The 19,175-nt window shown below is 30.2% G+C and overlaps 8 protein-coding genes across 8 annotated transcripts; 3 read left to right on the top strand and 5 right to left on the bottom strand.

The window, feature by feature from the left end:
* Positions 1-29: 29 nt before the first annotated feature.
* BX663DRAFT_496331 (spermatogenesis-associated protein 20) lies at positions 30-3,183 on the bottom strand. The gene is made up of 14 exons (XM_051525756.1): positions 3,081-3,183; positions 3,003-3,009; positions 2,912-2,922; positions 2,744-2,835; positions 2,589-2,671; positions 2,512-2,518; positions 2,191-2,452; positions 1,864-2,122; positions 1,398-1,804; positions 1,191-1,340; positions 750-1,122; positions 660-684; positions 421-595; positions 30-355 (listed from the first exon to the last, which is right to left on the bottom strand). The coding sequence occupies exons 1-14, from the start codon at positions 3,129-3,131 to the stop codon at positions 101-103; spliced, it is 2,157 nt and encodes a 718-aa protein (XP_051386397.1). The 5' UTR covers positions 3,132-3,183; the 3' UTR covers positions 30-100.
* Positions 3,184-3,439: 256 nt separating this feature from the next.
* On the bottom strand, positions 3,440-5,062 carry BX663DRAFT_483157 (uncharacterized protein; the record flags this gene model as incomplete). Its single annotated transcript, XM_051524477.1, has 1 exon — positions 3,440-5,062. The coding sequence occupies one exon, from the start codon at positions 5,060-5,062 to the stop codon at positions 3,440-3,442; it is 1,623 nt and encodes a 540-aa protein (XP_051386396.1).
* A 1,253-nt stretch (positions 5,063-6,315) lies between these two features.
* BX663DRAFT_496321 (anticodon-binding protein) lies at positions 6,316-7,662 on the top strand. Its single transcript, XM_051525755.1, has 4 exons — positions 6,316-6,492; positions 6,575-6,905; positions 6,992-7,074; positions 7,153-7,662. The coding sequence occupies exons 1-4, from the start codon at positions 6,340-6,342 to the stop codon at positions 7,492-7,494; spliced, it is 909 nt and encodes a 302-aa protein (XP_051386395.1). The 5' UTR covers positions 6,316-6,339; the 3' UTR covers positions 7,495-7,662.
* BX663DRAFT_192139 (Cys/Met metabolism PLP-dependent enzyme-domain-containing protein) lies at positions 7,635-9,046 on the bottom strand. Its single transcript, XM_051521715.1, has 3 exons — positions 8,884-9,046; positions 8,729-8,801; positions 7,635-8,659 (listed from the first exon to the last, which is right to left on the bottom strand). Exons 1-3 carry the CDS (start codon positions 9,007-9,009, stop codon positions 7,776-7,778), a joined length of 1,083 nt encoding a protein of 360 aa, XP_051386394.1. The 5' UTR covers positions 9,010-9,046; the 3' UTR covers positions 7,635-7,775.
* A 1,828-nt stretch (positions 9,047-10,874) lies between these two features.
* On the bottom strand, positions 10,875-12,483 carry BX663DRAFT_496314 (cell differentiation family, Rcd1-like-domain-containing protein). Its single transcript, XM_051525754.1, has 5 exons — positions 11,977-12,483; positions 11,760-11,915; positions 11,548-11,654; positions 11,319-11,462; positions 10,875-11,258 (listed from the first exon to the last, which is right to left on the bottom strand). Exons 1-5 carry the CDS (start codon positions 12,467-12,469, stop codon positions 11,112-11,114), a joined length of 1,047 nt encoding a protein of 348 aa, XP_051386393.1. The 5' UTR covers positions 12,470-12,483; the 3' UTR covers positions 10,875-11,111.
* Positions 12,484-13,077: 594 nt separating this feature from the next.
* BX663DRAFT_548592 (kinase-like domain-containing protein) lies at positions 13,078-15,202 on the top strand (the record flags this gene model as incomplete). Its single annotated transcript, XM_051531090.1, has 3 exons — positions 13,078-13,446; positions 13,559-14,789; positions 14,913-15,202. 3 exons carry the CDS (start codon positions 13,078-13,080, stop codon positions 15,200-15,202), a joined length of 1,890 nt encoding a protein of 629 aa, XP_051386392.1.
* Positions 15,203-15,558: 356 nt separating this feature from the next.
* BX663DRAFT_191944 (WD40-repeat-containing domain protein) lies at positions 15,559-17,648 on the top strand. The gene is made up of 5 exons (XM_051521712.1): positions 15,559-15,745; positions 15,825-16,019; positions 16,092-16,258; positions 16,347-17,526; positions 17,602-17,648. The coding sequence occupies exons 1-4, from the start codon at positions 15,608-15,610 to the stop codon at positions 17,362-17,364; spliced, it is 1,518 nt and encodes a 505-aa protein (XP_051386391.1). The 5' UTR covers positions 15,559-15,607; the 3' UTR covers positions 17,365-17,526; positions 17,602-17,648.
* BX663DRAFT_191987 (ras-like protein 3) lies at positions 17,479-18,768 on the bottom strand. Its single transcript, XM_051521714.1, has 6 exons — positions 18,605-18,768; positions 18,516-18,544; positions 18,346-18,420; positions 18,204-18,285; positions 17,872-18,065; positions 17,479-17,786 (listed from the first exon to the last, which is right to left on the bottom strand). Exons 1-6 carry the CDS (start codon positions 18,631-18,633, stop codon positions 17,593-17,595), a joined length of 603 nt encoding a protein of 200 aa, XP_051386390.1. The 5' UTR covers positions 18,634-18,768; the 3' UTR covers positions 17,479-17,592.
* Between the last annotated feature and the right edge of the window lie 407 nt (positions 18,769-19,175).

Below are 19,175 nucleotides of genomic sequence, written 5' to 3'. Positions count from 1 at the left end.
AATTTGCATTTTATATATATACATATATATTAAGATGATAATGAATCAAGATTTACATTTTATTTTATTGTTTGATTTTATTATGTGTTTGCTGCCAAATTTATTTATATCCATTCAATGCTTGTTCAAGTTGTTCGGCATCATAAATTGGTAGTCCACAAGTAAAGTTTTCACAGATGTAAACAGCAGGCTTATTAACGTTATTTTCTGCTATTTCCTTGACAATTGAGTTTTTTGTGGAAATAAAACCATTTGGTTTAGTCAAGATGACTAGTTTGTTAGGCAAAAATAGACGAGAGATAATTTTTGTAAACGTTTTCAGTTCAGGATCTGTAGATTTGCCGGCTAATACAATCTAAGGAAAAAAAAAAAAACTTGGTAAAGTTTGTAATAAATGTATGTATTTTTAAAAAAACTTACTTCTTTAAGACCCTTTGATAATAATGTAAAGGCATCTACTAATGCTGGTAGAGCAAAAGGATACTGACTTAAAGTTAACCTAAAGGATTGGACTGTATCTTGAGCTTTAGTGTGGTAGCTGGAGATTCCTAATAAAGATGAAAGCCGGATCAAGTTTTTTAAAGCAATAGAATTTCTATATAAAATAAAGTATTGAGTTATATATAACATATCTATGGGAAGAAAAAAACAATACATACGCGGATGGTTCGGCACCATCTTGCTCTATAAAAAAAAAAAAAAATAGTTTGTTGGCGTTTTCTTAATAATTCTATATTATATTTTTGTACCTTCTTTCATTCTGATCAAGATAGATTTATCATTAACAGTAACATTAAAATAGCCACCTTCTTCATTATCATAAAATAATTCATTCTGTTTTTCCTGAAGTTCAAAAGCCCATTCAATCCAACGTTCATCAAAGGTAGCCTCATATAAATCCAATAATGCTTGGATCAAGAAACAATAATCATCAACAAAGCCCTCAATATTTGAAGGCCCATCACAGAAACTTCTTAATAAAGTGTGAGTAGATGGGTTGTAAAGTTCTCTATAAATAAACTCTGCAGTCTCGGTAGCTAGTTTTATAATACTTTCATTTTGCAAAGCTTCATAAGCATGGACTAAGCCTGTAATCATAAGTCCATTCCAAGAGGTTATAATCTAATTTAGTTATTTAAAATGAACACATGAAAGACAGCCCTGTGTTATTTTCTTTAAGTCTGACTAACCTTTTCATCACGATGAGGTTTAGGACGAACGGTAGCTCGATAATTCCATAGCTTTGATCTTGCAGTATGTAGAATAGATTGTACTTCAGTGGGTGACATGTCTACCATCTTTGCTGTTTCTTCAATTGAATTCTTGTTATACAAAACATTCTAAATAGATATTCGATATAAATACGTATACAAATATATATTAGTTTTACAACAAACCTTATGAACTAATTCCTTGTGAGGATCCTGAGCAGGATTTACATTGCCTTTTTCCGAACAACCATAATGAATAGCAAAAACATGTGAATCTGATGTACCTAGTATCTCTTTCAGTTCAGATAGTTCCCATACACAAAAGGCGCCTTCTAACTTTTTAGTAGCATTATTATGTGGTAATGAATCAGCATCCTCTGCAGAGTAAAAGCCACCACTAGTATGATGTAAATCTCTTGATACATAAAGAATAATATCTCTTGTGATATCAGCAAAGACAGGATTCTCTGTAATTTGATATGCAAAAGAATATAATGATAATAGTTGAGCTTGATCATAAAGCATTTTTTCGAAATGAGGAACGTGCCATTTCTTATCAGTACTATATCGGTGAAACCCATTACCAACATGATCTAAAACAAGCAAAAGTTTAAATTATTTCTACAAGTTACTACAACTATATATATCTTACCATGAATACCACCAGCGGCTATTTTTTTAAGAGTAAATAAAGCCATGTCTAGTGCCTTTTGAGCGTTAGCCGAGTTATCTTCATTTTGGCGATTATACATATAGTAATTGAATAAAAATTGAATCTGTACTGGTGTAGGGAACTTGGGTGCTTTTCCAAAACCTCCGTACACAGAATCAAATGAATCTTCAAAATGTTGGAAAGTCTCTTCAGCAATTTCAGTTGGATCTAATGCGTCACTTGCATCAGCAGGTTTAGCCTAAATAAAAAGAAGAATTTAATATATATATACATATATGAATAAAGATAATAAAAATAGCAACGTACTTGTATATAAGACTTTAATTGTTGAATCATGCTTTTACCACTTGCTTTTACCTTTTCGGGGTTTGTCTCCCAAAGCTGTCCAATACGGTTTAATAAAGTTTTGAAACCTGGTGAACCGTATTGATCTTCAGGAGGGAAATAAGAAGCACCAAAGAAAGGATCTAAATCAGGTGTCAAAAAGATAGACATAGGCCAACCACCATGACCTGAGGTAAGTTGAATATATGTCATATACAGCTTGTCTACACCCGGATTTTCTTCTCTAAGGTAAAATATCGTTATTTTCTTAAAAAATTACATAATAATTAATGCTGATCAAACCTATCAACTACAGAAATTTATTAAGCCTCTTCATCTATTTTTTTTTTTTTTTTTTTTTTTTTTGATTATTAATTTACCTTTTATGTTTACAAAATATTTATTCATAATTTTTGCTATTTCTTCATTTTCAAAAGATTCATGTTCCATTACATGACACCAACTAAATTTTAAATGTAATCATGTCAAATTCATGTAGTGAATGTATTTTTTTTTGCTTATAATAATACTTTACTGACAAGTGCTGTATCCCACACTTAGAAAAACGGGCTTATTTTCATTCTTTGCCTTAGCGAAAGCTTCCTCACCCCAAGGATACCAATCAACCTAATTTAATAGAATAATAAGTACTTGATTGTCAATAGGGTTTTCATATTTCATGTATTGCTTTAAAAATAGTTACAGGATTATGTGCTTTGTTTTTAAATAATAAGTTTTCAGAATAATTAGTAAAGTTTTTGTTTTGATTAATAGTAATTGTAAAAATATTTTACCATGTTGCTATAAGTAAAATGATGAGTAAAAGAAAAGGAAATGCATAATAAAAATGTTTTTTTTTTTCAAATTCTTACTAATAAATAAGGGCTTTTTTCTTTAATAAGCCTATTTGTGTGCTTTGGCATCTTCACTGTAAGGAAATAAAAACTCAAGTTAACAAGAAAAAAGAAAAAAAAAAAAAAAGAAAACTAGTCGCTACTACGCTATATATAAATCAATACCTCATTCAATAGCTTATAGCAATATATAATTTATATCATTTTTGCATAAGAAAATGATGTCATGAAAATATGTTTCAAGAAGCCCTTTATAGAACGCCTATTTGACGTAAATTTCAACATAGCCTTTTTTTTTTGATCTTTATAGATGTTGCAAGCCATATATACACATTTATATTTATTTATAGCTTAACCAATACAAAGTAATTATCTTGTTAATGAGCTGTTGTATTTAACGATGAAGAAGAGCTTTTTTTACTACTGAATAGCCTGGAAAAAGATACTTTTTTATTGACAATAGATCGTATCGTAAAATTGCGTTCTTTTTGAGGAATAGAAGCATCAGAATAAGGCTTTTTAATGGAAACTGATGTAGAAGTGATTTTTGATGGAAAGGATTTACTCTTAGTAATAGTAGCTCTTCTGCTACAGATAGTGTGAATACATTCATTAGAATCTGATAATATAGGTCGATTATCTTTGGAGGTATCAAAATAGGAAGATGATCGTTTTATCATACTGTTTGGAATTGGAGTTGGCATGAGTTGATGACAACGAGGAGCCAGGTTATTACTGATAGGTCTAAAAGTAGAGATATTTGATTCACTTCTTACCATGAAGGAAGTCGGGCTTATTTCTGTATTTGCACATGAAGCTTTTTGACTATTACTAGAAAAGTATAAATTTGAGAACGATTCATCTGTTTCTACTTTTTCATTAGCAAATTCTTCTTTTAATAGCAGAATAGGGTTAGATTTAATTGATGATGGCTCTAGTGGATAGCGTTGTTCTTCTGGATTGTAAAATTCACCTTCTTGTTGATTTGTAAACCAGCTCTTCCATTCAGTACAGTTACTAATCATAGGTGAACAGGACTCATAATTAGGATGGATGCTACTGCAAATGCTTTGATTATCTAATACATTATTTTCTCCTACGTTTAATTCAATGTCTTTCCATGAAGAAAGTTTATATAGTTGTTGATGGCAGCTTTCATATTTACGGAAAAGTTTGTTATATTGAGAAGATGAGCCATCTTCATTTATCTTGGTTGATATATTAGGCGTAGAACGAGAAAAGGTTAAGCCAAAGTGATTCATGAAAGATGAGTCATAGGCCTGCCTCATATTACCTATTTCGTCTTCATCTTCTTCTTCTTCTTTTACATGACTATCATCATATGCATATAAATCAATGGCTTCATTATCATTTTCTTCCTGAACCTGATGAACAATACCTTCGTCCATTTTTTCAATAGGTATGTCATTTATATGATTCATACTGCTATACCTTTCCAAATTGAAATCATCATTCTTTTGACTCTCATGATTCATGAAAAGTGGTGCATGTACCTCAGGACCTTCATCTTCTTCTTCTTCTTCAGCATAAAAGCACGTTGAAGCCAAGCTTGTATCCAGATTTATATTCTTAATCGGAAGAACGCCTAAGGTAGACATGAATATGGGGTCACCTAAGGCTTGAAGTAATTCTTTACGTGCATCAAGTGATCTTTTCATGAATTTTAAGCCAAGTATGTTCATTGTATAGACAGCTTCTGAAATATGAATAGAATCACGGGTGCTCCATACTTGAGCACATTGAAGCATTTGTTTAGAATCGAGCCAATGTTGGTCCAGATAATGGTCCATCAGCCTCATCCATGTTAATCTGACATAATCATAACTTGGAGGTGCAGTCAGTTGTTGATTAACCAATTGAGTTTTCCACTCTTGAATTAGAGCTTCATATCCGTCTTCAACAGAAGGATCATTAGGGTTACTAAGGAAAGACAAATGTTTGTGCTTGTTCTTTATATCATGTTGATTGTCAGAAAGCATATTTTTTCTTTTTTAAAAAAAAAGAAAGAAAGAAAAGGATATAGAACAATGCTATATGAAATGAAAAAGTAAAATGAATAAATATATTATCTTATGTATATATACATGTATATGTGTATAAATATACATATATGTATATTATGAGTATTATGTATATTATAGATATTATATTATATATTATATACAAGACATTATATTATGCACTTTAATTTATTTTGACATTTATTGCATTCCATCACAATAGTATTTCTATAATACCTCCCTTTATTTTCATTTAATTTATTCTGTTCCCTTCCTCCTTTTCTATCTCTCCTATATATGTGTATATATTTCTGTGTATACATGTGCCTATAGTTCCTAAAAAGTCTGCTGCTACTCTCTTAATCATATTCATGTTATAATTATGAGGATGATTGTGTCATAATTTAAGACTATAGAATAAAATAATAGAAAGACATATTTGATATGAATACTGAGGTGTAAGGGATAGCTTTATACCACACCATAATTACAGCTAGTTACCTTTATTCTTTTAAGGTCTAATAGAAAATGGCATACAACTTAAGTAAATGTACAGCGATAGTCATATATTCTTAAATTTTGTGTGAATATAAATTTAAATGTTGATTCTATATCAATAACAACTTCTTTGATAATCTAACTAATCATAGGCTGGTTGTTTAATTTAGCTCTGATCTTCTTTTTTCCTGTAAAACTAGCCTTTTTCTTTTCTATAAAATGTTTACTTAATAGCAATATCGATTATTATTCAAGTTTACCAACAAACTTTATTAGCATGAAAATAATAACTTTAGTCATGCTCTTTTTTTTTTTTATTCTATTTGGTACTTGTATATTACTTTCTTGTATACTATTGATCACGTAAAATTATTTCTAGATATGAATACGGAATTCTATCATTAATAGTCTTTTATTGCTGCTTCATTTTATTATAGCTTGCATCTTAGTTAGTGTTAGACGTTTACTGAGGAGAAATGGTATCTTACTATGATCTGCTTTTTTTTTCTAAGAAATTAGTTAGTACATTCAATATGTAGTATTGTTTCGACTGCACTCATAGTGTTGTTCGAGTTTTTTTTTTTTTTTTTTTTTTTTTTTTTTTTTTTTTTTTTTTTTTTTTTTTTTGTTTGTTAATTAAAATGCACTACGTGACCGCTACGTGACTGGACTTGATATTCTCTAAACATACAAAATATTTTTTTTTTTTTTTTTTTTTTTTATACAGATATATACTTTATTGTACCCAATAATAAAAAATGGGAGATCTGCCTTTACGTCCCTCTGAATTAAAAAATAAGCATAAAAGAGAAAGACTTTATCAAAAACAAAGACTAGAGAAACAAAAAGCTAAAGCAGCCAAGAGAAAACAACAGGCCAAGCTAGAAGAAAAAAATCCTGAATTAAAAAAAGTAAAAGTCTTTTTGTCCAATTCGTAATGCCATTAAATGATAAAATTAAAGCTTTTTTTTTTTTTTTAAAAAAAAAAAATAGAAACGTTTAGAGGAAAATGTGCCAAAAACAATAGATAATACAAGAGAAGCAGATGAAACTATGGCCGACGAAGATGATGAAGTTGTAGAAGATGAGGCCTCTGATGAATTTGCTAGTTACTTTACTGGAAAGACACCTAAAGTATTAGTAACTACTAGTAAGAAGGCTTCAACTAATTGTTATGATTTCTGTGCAGAATTAGTATCTATGTTTCCTGATGCTCAATTTGCCAAGCGTGGACCTAAACATGAATTAAGACAAGTAATCAAAATTGCTAAAGATAAAGAATTCACAGATCTTTTGATTGTGAATGAAGATCGCAAAGTGCCTAGTAAGTTAAAATATAAAAATAAAGATGAATAATAATAATAATTTAAAGCAAATAACTTAACCTATTTATTATTATTATTATTATAGATGGTATTACTTTAATACATTTACCTGATGGACCTTCAGCTTATTTCAAACTTACAAGCATTACACCTGCCAAATCAATTTCGGTAATTCAAATATAATTATTCATGTACATCAACATTTGCACTAATATCTATTTTTTTTTTTTTTTTATACATATACAGAACCATGGACGAGTTACTGCTCATAATCCAGAATTGATTTTAAATAATTTTAATACTAGATTAGGTCATACAGTGGGACGTATGTTTCAGGCACTTTTACCTCAAGTTCCTGAATTTCAAGGTAGACAAGTGATTACATTTCATAACCAGCGAGATTTTATTTTCGTTCGACGACATCGTTATGTGTTTAAGGATACCGAGAAAGTGGGTTTACAGGAATTAGGTCCCAAATTCACCTTAAAGCTTCGTTGGTTACAAAAGGGTATTTATAAGCGTGATGGTGAATATGAATGGATATTTAAACCTGAAATGGAAACAAGTCGTAAGAGATTCTTTTTGTAAATAGAGATAATAAAGTTACATTCTGTATTCATATTTAGATTAATTTTCGGGTTTTATTTTTGAAACCTTTAATTCTAAACAAAAAAGATATGTGTGTGTGTGTGTGTGTGTGTGTGTATTATTTATTTAAGATATAATGAAGGTTATGAGATGATTAGAGAATTTATAATGATAGAAAAGGGAATAAGTAAATGAATTAAAAACTCTAAGAAAATAAAAAAAAAACTTTCCCCCAAGTCTGAATGCATTAAAACAAAAATAAAATAAAATAAAATAATAATTTAATAAGCGGCATCCAAGGCTTGCTTAAGATCAGCAATCAAATCTTCTTGGTTCTCAATACCAACAGAGACACGAACTAAGGTATCAGTAATACCCAAGATAGCACGATCTTCGGGACTAACAGAGCCGTGAGTCATGATAGCAGGTACTTCAATAAGGGATTCGACACCACCCAAAGATTCAGCCAAAGTGATATACTCGAGTTTACCCAAAAATTTGTTTACATTATCCAAGCTACCTTTAAGACGGAAGGAGATCATACCACCAAAGCCTCTTTGTTGCTTCTTGGCCAATTCATGATTAGGATGACTAGGGAGACCAGGATAGATGACCTCTTCAACATGTTTATTGGTTTGCAAATATTCAGCAATTGCTTGGGCATTTGCGGCATGTCTTTGCATACGCACTTCCAATGTCATTAAACCACGACGGGCCATATAACAATCAAAGGCAGAGGGAACGGCACCAAGAGAGTTTTGCATAAAGGCAAGCTTATTATACCATTCTTCATTAGAGGTAACAGCAACACCCATCACGACGTCAGAGTGACCATTAATATACTTTGTAACAGAATGAACAACGATATCAGCACCTAATGAAAGAGGGTTTTGGAAATAAGGAGACATGAAAGTATTATCGACGACCAAGATGGCACCGTGAGCATGAGTACGTTCAGCGATGGCCTTAATATCAATGACACGAAGAGTAGGATTAGTAGGTGTCTCAATCCAAACCAATTTAGTGTTAGGTTTGAAGTAAGATTCAATATTAGCAGGGTCACTCAAGTTAACAAAGGTAGTTTCAATACCAATATGAGCAGCAACCTTGGTGAAATAACGATAAGTACCACCATACACATCATTTACAGAAATTAAATGTGATCCTTGTTGAAGAGAGTTAACAATGGTGGCTGTAGTAGAAGAACCAGAAGCAAAGGCAAGACCATATTTACCGCCTTCAAGAGCAGCTACAGCTTCTTCAAAATTGTTACGGTTAGGATTACCGGATCTTGAGTATTCGAAACCCTATAAAATAATGATAATCATTAATACGAATCAAGAAAAAAAAATTTTTTTAGAAAAAAAAAAAAGAGTGTGTCAAACTTACAGTATGAACACCGGCAGCAGATTGCTTATATGTAGTTGAAAGAGAAAGAGCGGGAATAACAGCACCTGTAGTAGGGTCAGGGCGTTGAGCAGCGTGAACAGCACGAGTACCAAATCCAGAAGACATATTATTTAATAAAAAAAAACTAAATAATAAAAAAAAAAGAAAACAAAAAAAAGGGGAAGCTTTTATTTTAAAACCAAAAAAAAAAAAAAAAAAAAAAAAAAAAAAAAAAAAGTTTTTTTTTGTGACAGGGAGAAACATATTGTCAAATTTTGCTTGATTTATAATAATTCTTAAAATAAGCGATTATATTGGTGAATGATGGCGACATTGAAACAAAAACAGCGAATAAAAAAAAAAAAGGACACTATTAAAAGAGAAATATTTAGTTCAGTTTTGAAGCGAATAATGATGACTACGATTTACAAAAATTGTTATTATTGTCATTTCTCGTTATATTCACCCTGGGAAAATTAGCCGAGTATGTGTAACATTTATAAGTTTGTATTAACAATAATATTCTTTTGTTCCTAACAAATAAAGTATATTGCCGTGCAGTAAGATATTTAAATTAAATATCATATTACTGAGAGGGTAAATATCATTAAAAAAAAAATACCCAAAATAGCAAGAAAAGTAAAAGTGGAGAAAGAGGGCTATTTATTAGTATATATGTTGAGGTATAAGTATTTATGAATAGAATATAAAGTTATTTCTTCTACTGGGTAGTAATATTATTGATAGTTGTTTCGAATAAGACTGGTTAGCTAGTAGTCCAGAAATTACAATTGTTAAAGAAGATAACAAATCTCTTCCTTTATAGTCACTTTTTTGTTTTTGACATAAATACAATTAGGACTGCTACAGACGAAAATACTATTTACCGTTGTTTAAGATCTTGAAAGGATATGAAATCCTCTGAAAACAGAAAACACGGGTTTTTGATAAATAATATTCGTTAGTAATATATATATACACATGTATATAATAGTGTGCAAACTATACTATGTTACTTTCTAGTTCCTACTATACCTTAGATATCCTTTAATATTAGAGCCAACATATAGAAACTGTCTATAATCACTAACAAACGTGATTGGGTGTACCTTTCTATTGGAAGTCATATATTGCTGCTCCATAAGACAAAGATTATGAATGAATTCCCTATTCTGTAATTGATAAGTTTTGTGTGTGTGTGTGTGTGTGTTAAAGAAAGAAAAAGAAAAAGAAGAAGAATAAAACGAATGACTATATAAATAATTATGATCCAATTCTTACTATTCGTTTATGATATTTATGATTGAGGAATTCATTTGATTTTATTTTATTTTTAATAGCTTTTATTGCTGGACCAGCTTCAAGCCTTCTTTGAACGGAATAGCTTTTTAAGGCCAAAATAGAAGATAGAATAATAATATACTAAAATATTTCTTTATAGTACTTAAAGTAGCAATTACTTATACCACTATTATACTCGGTGTATATCATATTATTCAAGCCTATTCCGGCAAAAAGCGTATATTAGTTATAATGCTCAACAGGTGCATGTCCTCTTGGTGTTATTAGAAAAAGAAAAGAAAACCCCCCCGCGTTTGAGCTTGTCATAGTAGCCATGTCAGCGCCATAACATAACAGTAGTCTTTTTATTTATATGCGTATATATAATAAGAATTTATTTTATTAAAATTATTTACGTAGGCCATTTTTATACATATATGGTAAGGAAAATAAAATAAAAGAGGGAATAATAAGATGAAATAAAATAAAAAAGAGAAATGTACAGTCTACATTTTATATACATATAAAATAAATAGGATACAGCCAGCCTAAATAATATAATGATTAAATATATGTAAATATGAGTGAGTGTGGGGGTTTATATGGAATGTTGGATAAAATAGTATTAGCATTAAGTAAATTTTATATGCATATATAAGTGATTATAATATATATAAGTGTGAGAGTATATGTGTATAATATGTTAATACTTTTTTTTTCCTTGTCTAGTTAATACCATCGGAAAGGTTAAGTAGTAACTGTCCAAGACAACGCTTAGTTGCAATATCATCTTTTAAAGCTTGATGGAATGTAGAATCTCGAAGAGGTTCTGGAAGACATTGACGTAAAGCTTCACGTGCTCTAAAGAAAAAAAAAGTATATGAATATGTGTATATTAATATCTCATTCAAGCTTCTTTCTCTCTTTCTCTCTCTCTATTTTTTACTTTACCTTGGATTTTCAGATAATCTTAAATAACAACGAATAACATGTTTAAGTAAACGCATAGCTTGATTTTCAACAAGTTGAGTAATCATATTATGTAATACAGTAGCTACAGCATAAAATCGTTCATATGTTTGACAGATATAATACTAAATAAATAGACAAATAAATATCAACTTTATACATATATTATTATATTAACAACTTACTAGGCCGGTATCATCTAAAAGAATCTTTTGAACCACAAAAATAGCAACTGTTTTTGAAAGCTCACTACCAGTTTCCATTATACGGAGACACAATGGAATAATTTCAGTTGATAAAAGAAAGCTAATCACTTCGGGATTATCGTTCTGTTTTTTTTTTTTTTTTTTTTTTTTTTTTTTTAATTTACACATATTTAGTATATATAGAATTAAATACTTATTTTATGATTACCTTTACTAACGCGCCTATAACACCTAAACTTGTCAATCTTAAATACTCAAAAGGTCGTGTCTTACTTGTTGTATTTAAAAAGGGGTAAAGATAAAGAGGGATATGAGCTATAACAAAAAAAAATATATATATACAAATATACACATATGTATTTGTATACATGTATGTTTAATATCTTCATTTACATACATCAATCATATATTTTATTTTACCTTGAAGAAATAAACTTCTCGTTTCATTATGATTAGCGACGCATTGAAGAAGAGCAAGAGCATTACATACTCTATTAGAAGCACCACCACTTAAAGTAGGTGGAGTTAACAAAGGATATACTGTTATAATTTCTTGAAGTAACACAGGAATAACACCTACACATATAATTAAATAACGTCATCTTATACACATATATAATTCCATGGTTTTACTTACCATAAGAATACCATAAAATTAAAGCCAAATCATCATATTGTTCTCTCTTTTTACTCAAGTCTAATAAAGCTTGTTCTCTGGAGGAAGGATTAAGTAAGTCTAAAACAAGTCCATAAATCTTTTCTTCATCTAATTGCTGTAATTTTTGAGCCGCTTGATGCTCCTGCTGCTGCTGTTGTTGTTGTTGTTGTTGTTGTTGCTGCTGTTGCTGTTGTTGTTGTTGTTGTTGTTGTTGTTGTTGTTGTTGTTGTTGCATGATAAAATTAGCAGACATTGGAATAGCTTGTGAACCAACACTATTATTCATCATTTGAGCATAAACAAAAGGATCAGCATTATTGCCCCCAGTAGAACGATTAATAGTAGGAAAATGTTGAGATAACGCGTTCATATTATTGTTAGGACCTGGCTGAAGCGAATTTGTTAAGGGATTAGCACCGCCTGCTAAGGATGTTTGCTGTAAATATTGATGAAATTGAGAGTTCGGATTCATGACTTGGTTTAATAATAATAAATTAAAAGGAAAAGAAAGGAAAAATAATATTTGTGCGAAATAAAAAAAAAAAAAAAAAAAAAAAAAAAAAAAAAAAAAAAAAAAAAAAAAAAAAAATTTCAATTTAATAATTAAATTTCAGAGGCTGGTAAGCAAGTTTTTTTTTATTAAAAAAAAAGGGAAAGGAAGAGAAAAGAAAAATAGCCACTTCCTTCCTCTCCCTCCCCTCTCCTTTTTTTTTCCTCGTTTCTTTTTTTTTTGTTTATACTTATATAAAGAGAGTAACCTTATTTTGTCTCTTTATTCATTTTTATTATTAAGAATACAAGTAATTTATTTATTTATTTTTTTGTAATTGAATCAATCTAACGTAATGTTGGTTTGGTAACTGTTTTAAAGAAAAGAAGATTTTTTTTTTTTTTTTTTTTTTGTTAACAAGCAAAAAAAGACTACATTAGTTTAATATCTCTTTTTGTTGCTGTTGTAATAATAATAATAGCCTCCCCTTTCTCTCTTTTATAAATACTCTTTTTTTTCTCTCTCTCCTTTACTATTATTATACACATATTTATATATATTTTTAACTCGGAAAATAATAAAAATAGAATATGTCATCAATAGATTCTGGTAACTATACAGTTAAAGCAAAAAGCGAACCATTTATCAATTTGGGCGTTTACAGTCCACCTTATGAGCATGATATTGAACATAATACATCTCTCGTTCGTCAACTTGCTGCTCAATTTCCTGAGTATGAAAAACAACCTCATATGGAACCCTTTGGTGGTGTTTGGATGAATCCAAATTCAGTTATGGATGAGGATCGTTCTGAAGCAAACATTGAAAAAGTTATTGAGGTATCTAGTAATGGAAGGTTTGCTAAATTAAATACTTTTTTGGGTAAGGGTGCTTTCAAGGTAGTTTACAAGGCTATTGATAGAGAAGAAGGTTATGAGGTTGCCTGGAATGTATTACAGGTATGTTTGAATAGAAGTCATATTTATATGTATATATTTGTATATGTATTAAAAAATAAGAGAAAAAAAAATACATAAAAAAAAAACCCCCCACCAATTTATTATTTGATAGATTACTCGTCAGGAAGTAAAAGCATTAGGCCATGAAATTGAAATTTTAAAATCTGTAAGACATCCTAACATTATTGCTTTTCATGATGCTTGGTATAATGATTCGGAATTTGTATTTATTACTGAACTCATGACTTCGGGTACTCTTCGTGAATATATTAGAAAACTTTCTCCTTTACCTAATATGAAAATTGTAAAGAGATGGTGTCGACAAATTTTGAAAGGTTTAGTTTATTTACATGGACATAATCCTACTATCATTCATCGTGATATTAAATGTGATAATATCTTTATTAATGGAGCTCATGGTGAAATTAAAATTGGTGATATGGGTACAGCTGAAATGAAGATAGATAAAAAGTACACTGTAATAGGAACACCTGAATTTATGGCACCTGAAATGTATGAAGAAAAAGGATATAGTGAAAAGGTAGACATCTATGCGTTTGGTATGTGTCTCCTAGAGATGGTAACAGGTGAATACCCTTATAATGAATGTACAAATGCTGCTCAAGTATTCAAGAAAGTAACTCAGACAATTCGTCCTGAATGTTTATCAAGAGTTCAAGACCCAGAAGTATTAGCTCTCATCAACAATTGTCTTTCCTCTGAACATGAACGTATGTCAGCTCAAGAGATATTAGAACATTCATTTTTAGCCGTAGAACCCGAAGTGGTCTTGTTAGCAAGTGATATCACGATGAAGCAACTCACATTACAAGTCGTGTTTAAGGGTATGGATAAACTTTCTGTTAAATTTGAGTTTAATGTAGAGACGGATACAGCAGAGGATGTTGTAGCAGAAATGATTGAAGAACAAGTTTTACCTGAACGTTATCAGCAGTTAATTACAGGTGATATTAACCGTTTACTTCGAGATCTTAATAAGCAACAACAAAATACTTCTTTAGATGACAGAATGATTGAAGATGATGACCAAATGATTTGGAGAAGAGAGAATGATATTCGTTCCGAACTAGAACGCGCAAAAAGAGAATTAACAGCAGCAAGAAGTAAAATAGTAGAGATGGAAAAGAAGTGTGAAAATATTGAACAGAGAACTCAAATTACTGAAGAAAGATACAAAGATACCCTTGTTGCAATAGAAAATTTTAAACTATCCTTTGTAGAGACTGAAGCTACTGAAAATCAGACTGAATTAAATACTTTCACCAGTCCTACTTTTACTAATAATTCAATCATAGATGAGAGTCCTTTTATGGAATCAACAGGTATTTGTTATGATATTATTCAATCCACGTTTAAACAAATGATTAATATAGATATATATAAATATCTATATATCTGTATATCTATATATCTTTATTTACATATTTATATATATAAAAAAAAAGAATATCCAAATGATACTAGTATTGAAACTTTTGTCTTGGAAACAGCAGCAGCTACAAATCGTAATAAAGATAAAGCTTTAGAATGGGTTCGTAAACTTCAAAATCAAGATATTATGACTGTAGGTGACCTTCGAGATTTGCATGATGAAGACTGGGCTGGTATCGGTTTAACAGTATTCGCTCTTCGCGCATTAAAGAATATGCTCGTTGGTAAAAAAAATCAACTTAGGTCAAGGTCAACTTCTAGTGGAACAAATACGCCGATAGATGAACAAGATCAATTTTTATAATGGATAACTGTTTTTCCCTCCCCCCTCCCTCCCTCACTCCCTCACTCACTCTCGTATCTCCTTCTTCATCATACGCTTTTATTCATATATATTTATATAATGCTGATATATATGTGCATTATATTATCTTTTTTGTTTCTTTTTGTATCTATATTTAGCTGTATAAATAAGTTTGTATGGCTCTAATAAAGTCTACATACTGTATATCATCTTTCAATTTTTGGACCTTTTTTTTTTTTTTTGCTTGGTATGATTTTAGCAGGTGGCTTATAATGTCTGTATGACTGTGTTTTATTTTACAACACTACTTTCTATTTTTTAAGGTATATATGTGTATACATATTTTTTTTTTCCCTCTTTCCTTTGTTCTTTATATATATTCATATATTTATTAAAATAAACACTATGGCCAAGAAGAAGGGGAATAAAAAGCAAAATTCTAAAAAAAATATACCAAAGAATAAAGAAATAGAAGAAATCGAAGAACCTGTAAAGAATGAAGAAAAGTATTTGCGTATAGAACCTGCTAGTTCTGAGACACAGGTAAGATATTCAAGAAAGAAAAAAGAAGAAGAAGAAAAAAGCTGACCTCATGTTTTATTATTTATTTATTTAATAGAAGATTAAAGATAAAAAGTTAAAAGCAAAGCTTTCACAACAAGAAAGGAACAGTCGAGATGCAGCTCGTGCGGCTGCTAGAGCTGAATTATTATTACAAGAAGAGACTGGTTATTTAGAAGCTGAAGGACTTGAAAAGACCTTTAAATTCAGACAAGACCAATTGATTCCTAGTCTTGATGTTAATACAGCAAGCAAGGTATTTTTTTTTAATTTATTTCAAAGAAAAACAAAAAAAACATCTATTTACATTATCCTTTTCTCGTATTAGATCTTTACATTAGATCTACCGCAATTTGGACCTTATGCAATTGACTATACCCGTAATGGTCGTCATTTGTTAATTGGTGGCCATAAAGGACATATTGCAGCTTTTGATTGGCAAACGGGTGGACTTCATTTCGAAACTCATGTTAATGAAACAGTACGTGATGTCAAGTAAGTTTTATAAAAAAAAAAGAATAAATGACTCCTTTATTATTATTTTTTTTTCCTGACTTATTCATATATAACTATGCATAAATAGATGGCTTCATAATGAGACATTATTAGCAGTTGCACAGAAGAAATATGTTTATATTTATGATAAATCCGGCCTCGAAATACATCGTCTTAAGAGCCACAGTTATGTTGATAGACTCGAATTTTTACCTTATCATTATTTACTTGCAACAATTGGTAGCAATGGTTATCTTAAATATCAAGATACATCCACAGGTGAACTCGTTGCCGAGAAACGTACAAAACTTGGACCTTGTAATACAATGACACAAAATCGTTATAATGCTGTTATTCATCTTGGACATCAAAATGGTACAGTGACATTATGGTCACCTTCGATGCCATCACCGCTAGTGAAGATGCAATGTCATCGAGGACCAGTGAGAGCAATTGCAGTAGATAGAGGAGGACATTATATGGCGACATCAGGTCTTGATGGACAATTAAAGATATGGGATATCCGTAACTATGGATGTCTTCAAGAATATTATACACCACGTACAGTAGCTTCCTTAGATATTTCAGATACAGGCTTATTAGGTGTTGGATTCCATACACATGTTCAAATCTGGAAGGATGCATTTACGACAAAACAACAGTCACCTTACATGTCCTATTTGGAAGCTGGATCTGTGGTTCAAGATCTTAAATTTGTACCTTATGAGGATGTGTTGGGCATAGGTCATCAAAAGGGGATCTCAAGCATCATTGTTCCTGGTGCTGGTGAAGCTAACTTTGATGCACTTGAAGCGAATCCCTTCCAGACCAAGAGACAAAGACAAGAAACTGAAGTGCATACATTACTGGATAAACTTCAACCTGATATGATCGTATTAGATCCTACTCAAATTGGTAAAGTGAATAAAGTAACAAAGGCAGAAGTCTTGAAGAGACGTCAATTAGAAGAAGACGAGAAAGCAGAAGGAGATACATCAAACACAACAGTGAAAGAAAGGAAGAGAATGAGAGGTAGAAACTCTGCATTAAAGAGACTCAAGCGTAAGAAAGCAAAGAATGTAATAGATCGTAGAATGGTAAAGTGAAGAAGAAAATTATTTATTAAATAGAGGGGGGGATATATTAATTATTATTGTATTAGGTTGAGATGGAAGAAAAGTTAGAAGCTGATAAAGCTAGAACAGCGAAGGAGAAAGCAAAAGATAAACCATTTACAACACTTGATATATTTGAATAAATATATGTATGTATGTATGTATGTGTGTATATATATATATAATATAATATAATAGCTTGCAATAAATTAGATTATTTCACATTAGTATACATTCATTACAGCAAGCTAATCCATTTTTGTTATTGAATTCATCTTGAGCATTTTGTGATTCCAAATTAAGTCTTCTTATTTCACGTACTATTCCATAGAATGCTTCATCTATATTTATTCTTTGTTTAGCAGAAGTTTCTAAGAATTGACAGCCATAATGTTCAGCTAAAGATCTACCAACTAATTTTTTTTTTTTTTTTTTTTTGTTAATTGAACACTATATACACACATATATATATATAATGTATTATTCATACACACAGACCATAGCTTGGAACCTGTCGATGACTTTCCATATCACATTTATTTCCTATTAAAATAACTGGAAATAAGTCTAAATCTTTAACTCGAGATATTTGTTGATAAAGCTTTTGAACTTGTTCAAATGAACGGACTGAAGTAATTGAGTAAACTAAAACAAATCCCTCTCCATTTCTCATGTATTGTTCTCGCATAGCACTTTTTTTTTTTTGTCAATAATTAAATATCACATTATGATGAGAGGGGAGGGTGGGGGTGGGAAAACAAGAGAGAGAGAGAGAGAAGGAGAAGGAGAAATAAGAAGGAGAAATAAGAAAGAGAAAAAAAAATATTTACCTATATTCTTCTTGTCCTGCAGTGTCCAATATATCTAACAAAGCACATTCACCATCAACTACGCATTGTTTACGATATGAATCTAACTTTGCTTATATTAGGAAAAAAAAAGAAGGGAATTTAATAGAAAAAAAGTATTTACCCTCAATGGTAGGATCATATTCATCCACAAAATGGGATTGAATAAACTGGATAGTGACTGCTGACTTGCCAACACCTTTTTTTTTTTACAACAAAATGCATAATTATTGACAATAGTTTTTTTTTTTTTTTTTTTTTTTTTTTTCTCAATAACTGTATAAAATAGATTACCTCCTTCACCCACCATAACTATCTTGTATCTAAATCCATATAAATTAAGTAAAGTAAAATAGTCTATCAAAATTTCAGTTCTTTCTTACTCTCTTAAAATAGTTGCTATTTTAGACATCTTGTATGTGATATATCTGAAATACTATAATAGAAAAAAATAAAAAAATATATGTGTATAAAGAAGAGAGAGAGAGAGAGAGAGAGAAAAACAAAGAAAAAAAAGCAAGGATAAGGAGAATATAACCAGCTCAAGGTATTTTGATAAAAAAAAAAAAAAAAAAAAAAAAAAAAAAAAAAAGACTAATAGTAGGAACACTGTTGTTCCTGAAAAGATAGGGGCATTTTGTATTTATATCCATGTTAAAAAAAAAAGCTTCACTTTTATAAAGTATAATGAAATTAAAAAATAAAATAAAATCAAGGGGTAAAATAAAGGGACTAGTACAGAAAAAGGTATTCAAATTAAGACTATATAGTTCTATAATAGTATATTAGAGTCGTTATTTGTTTAGAAAGGAGAAACTCTTTATCTATGATTGTTTATATATATTTGTATATTCTTCTTCTTTTTTTTAATGTGATATATGCTATTGTACTAGGTAATTTATAAATATACATACATATTTTAGTAATTAACATAAAGATAGTGGGGGGGAGGGG

This window comes from Cokeromyces recurvatus, assembly GCF_025118155.1.
Source record: "Cokeromyces recurvatus strain NRRL 2243 chromosome Unknown BX663scaffold_3, whole genome shotgun sequence".
NCBI classification, from domain to species: domain Eukaryota; kingdom Fungi; phylum Mucoromycota; class Mucoromycetes; order Mucorales; family Mucoraceae; genus Cokeromyces; species Cokeromyces recurvatus.
This window is presented reverse-complemented; position numbering and strand designations above follow the sequence as displayed.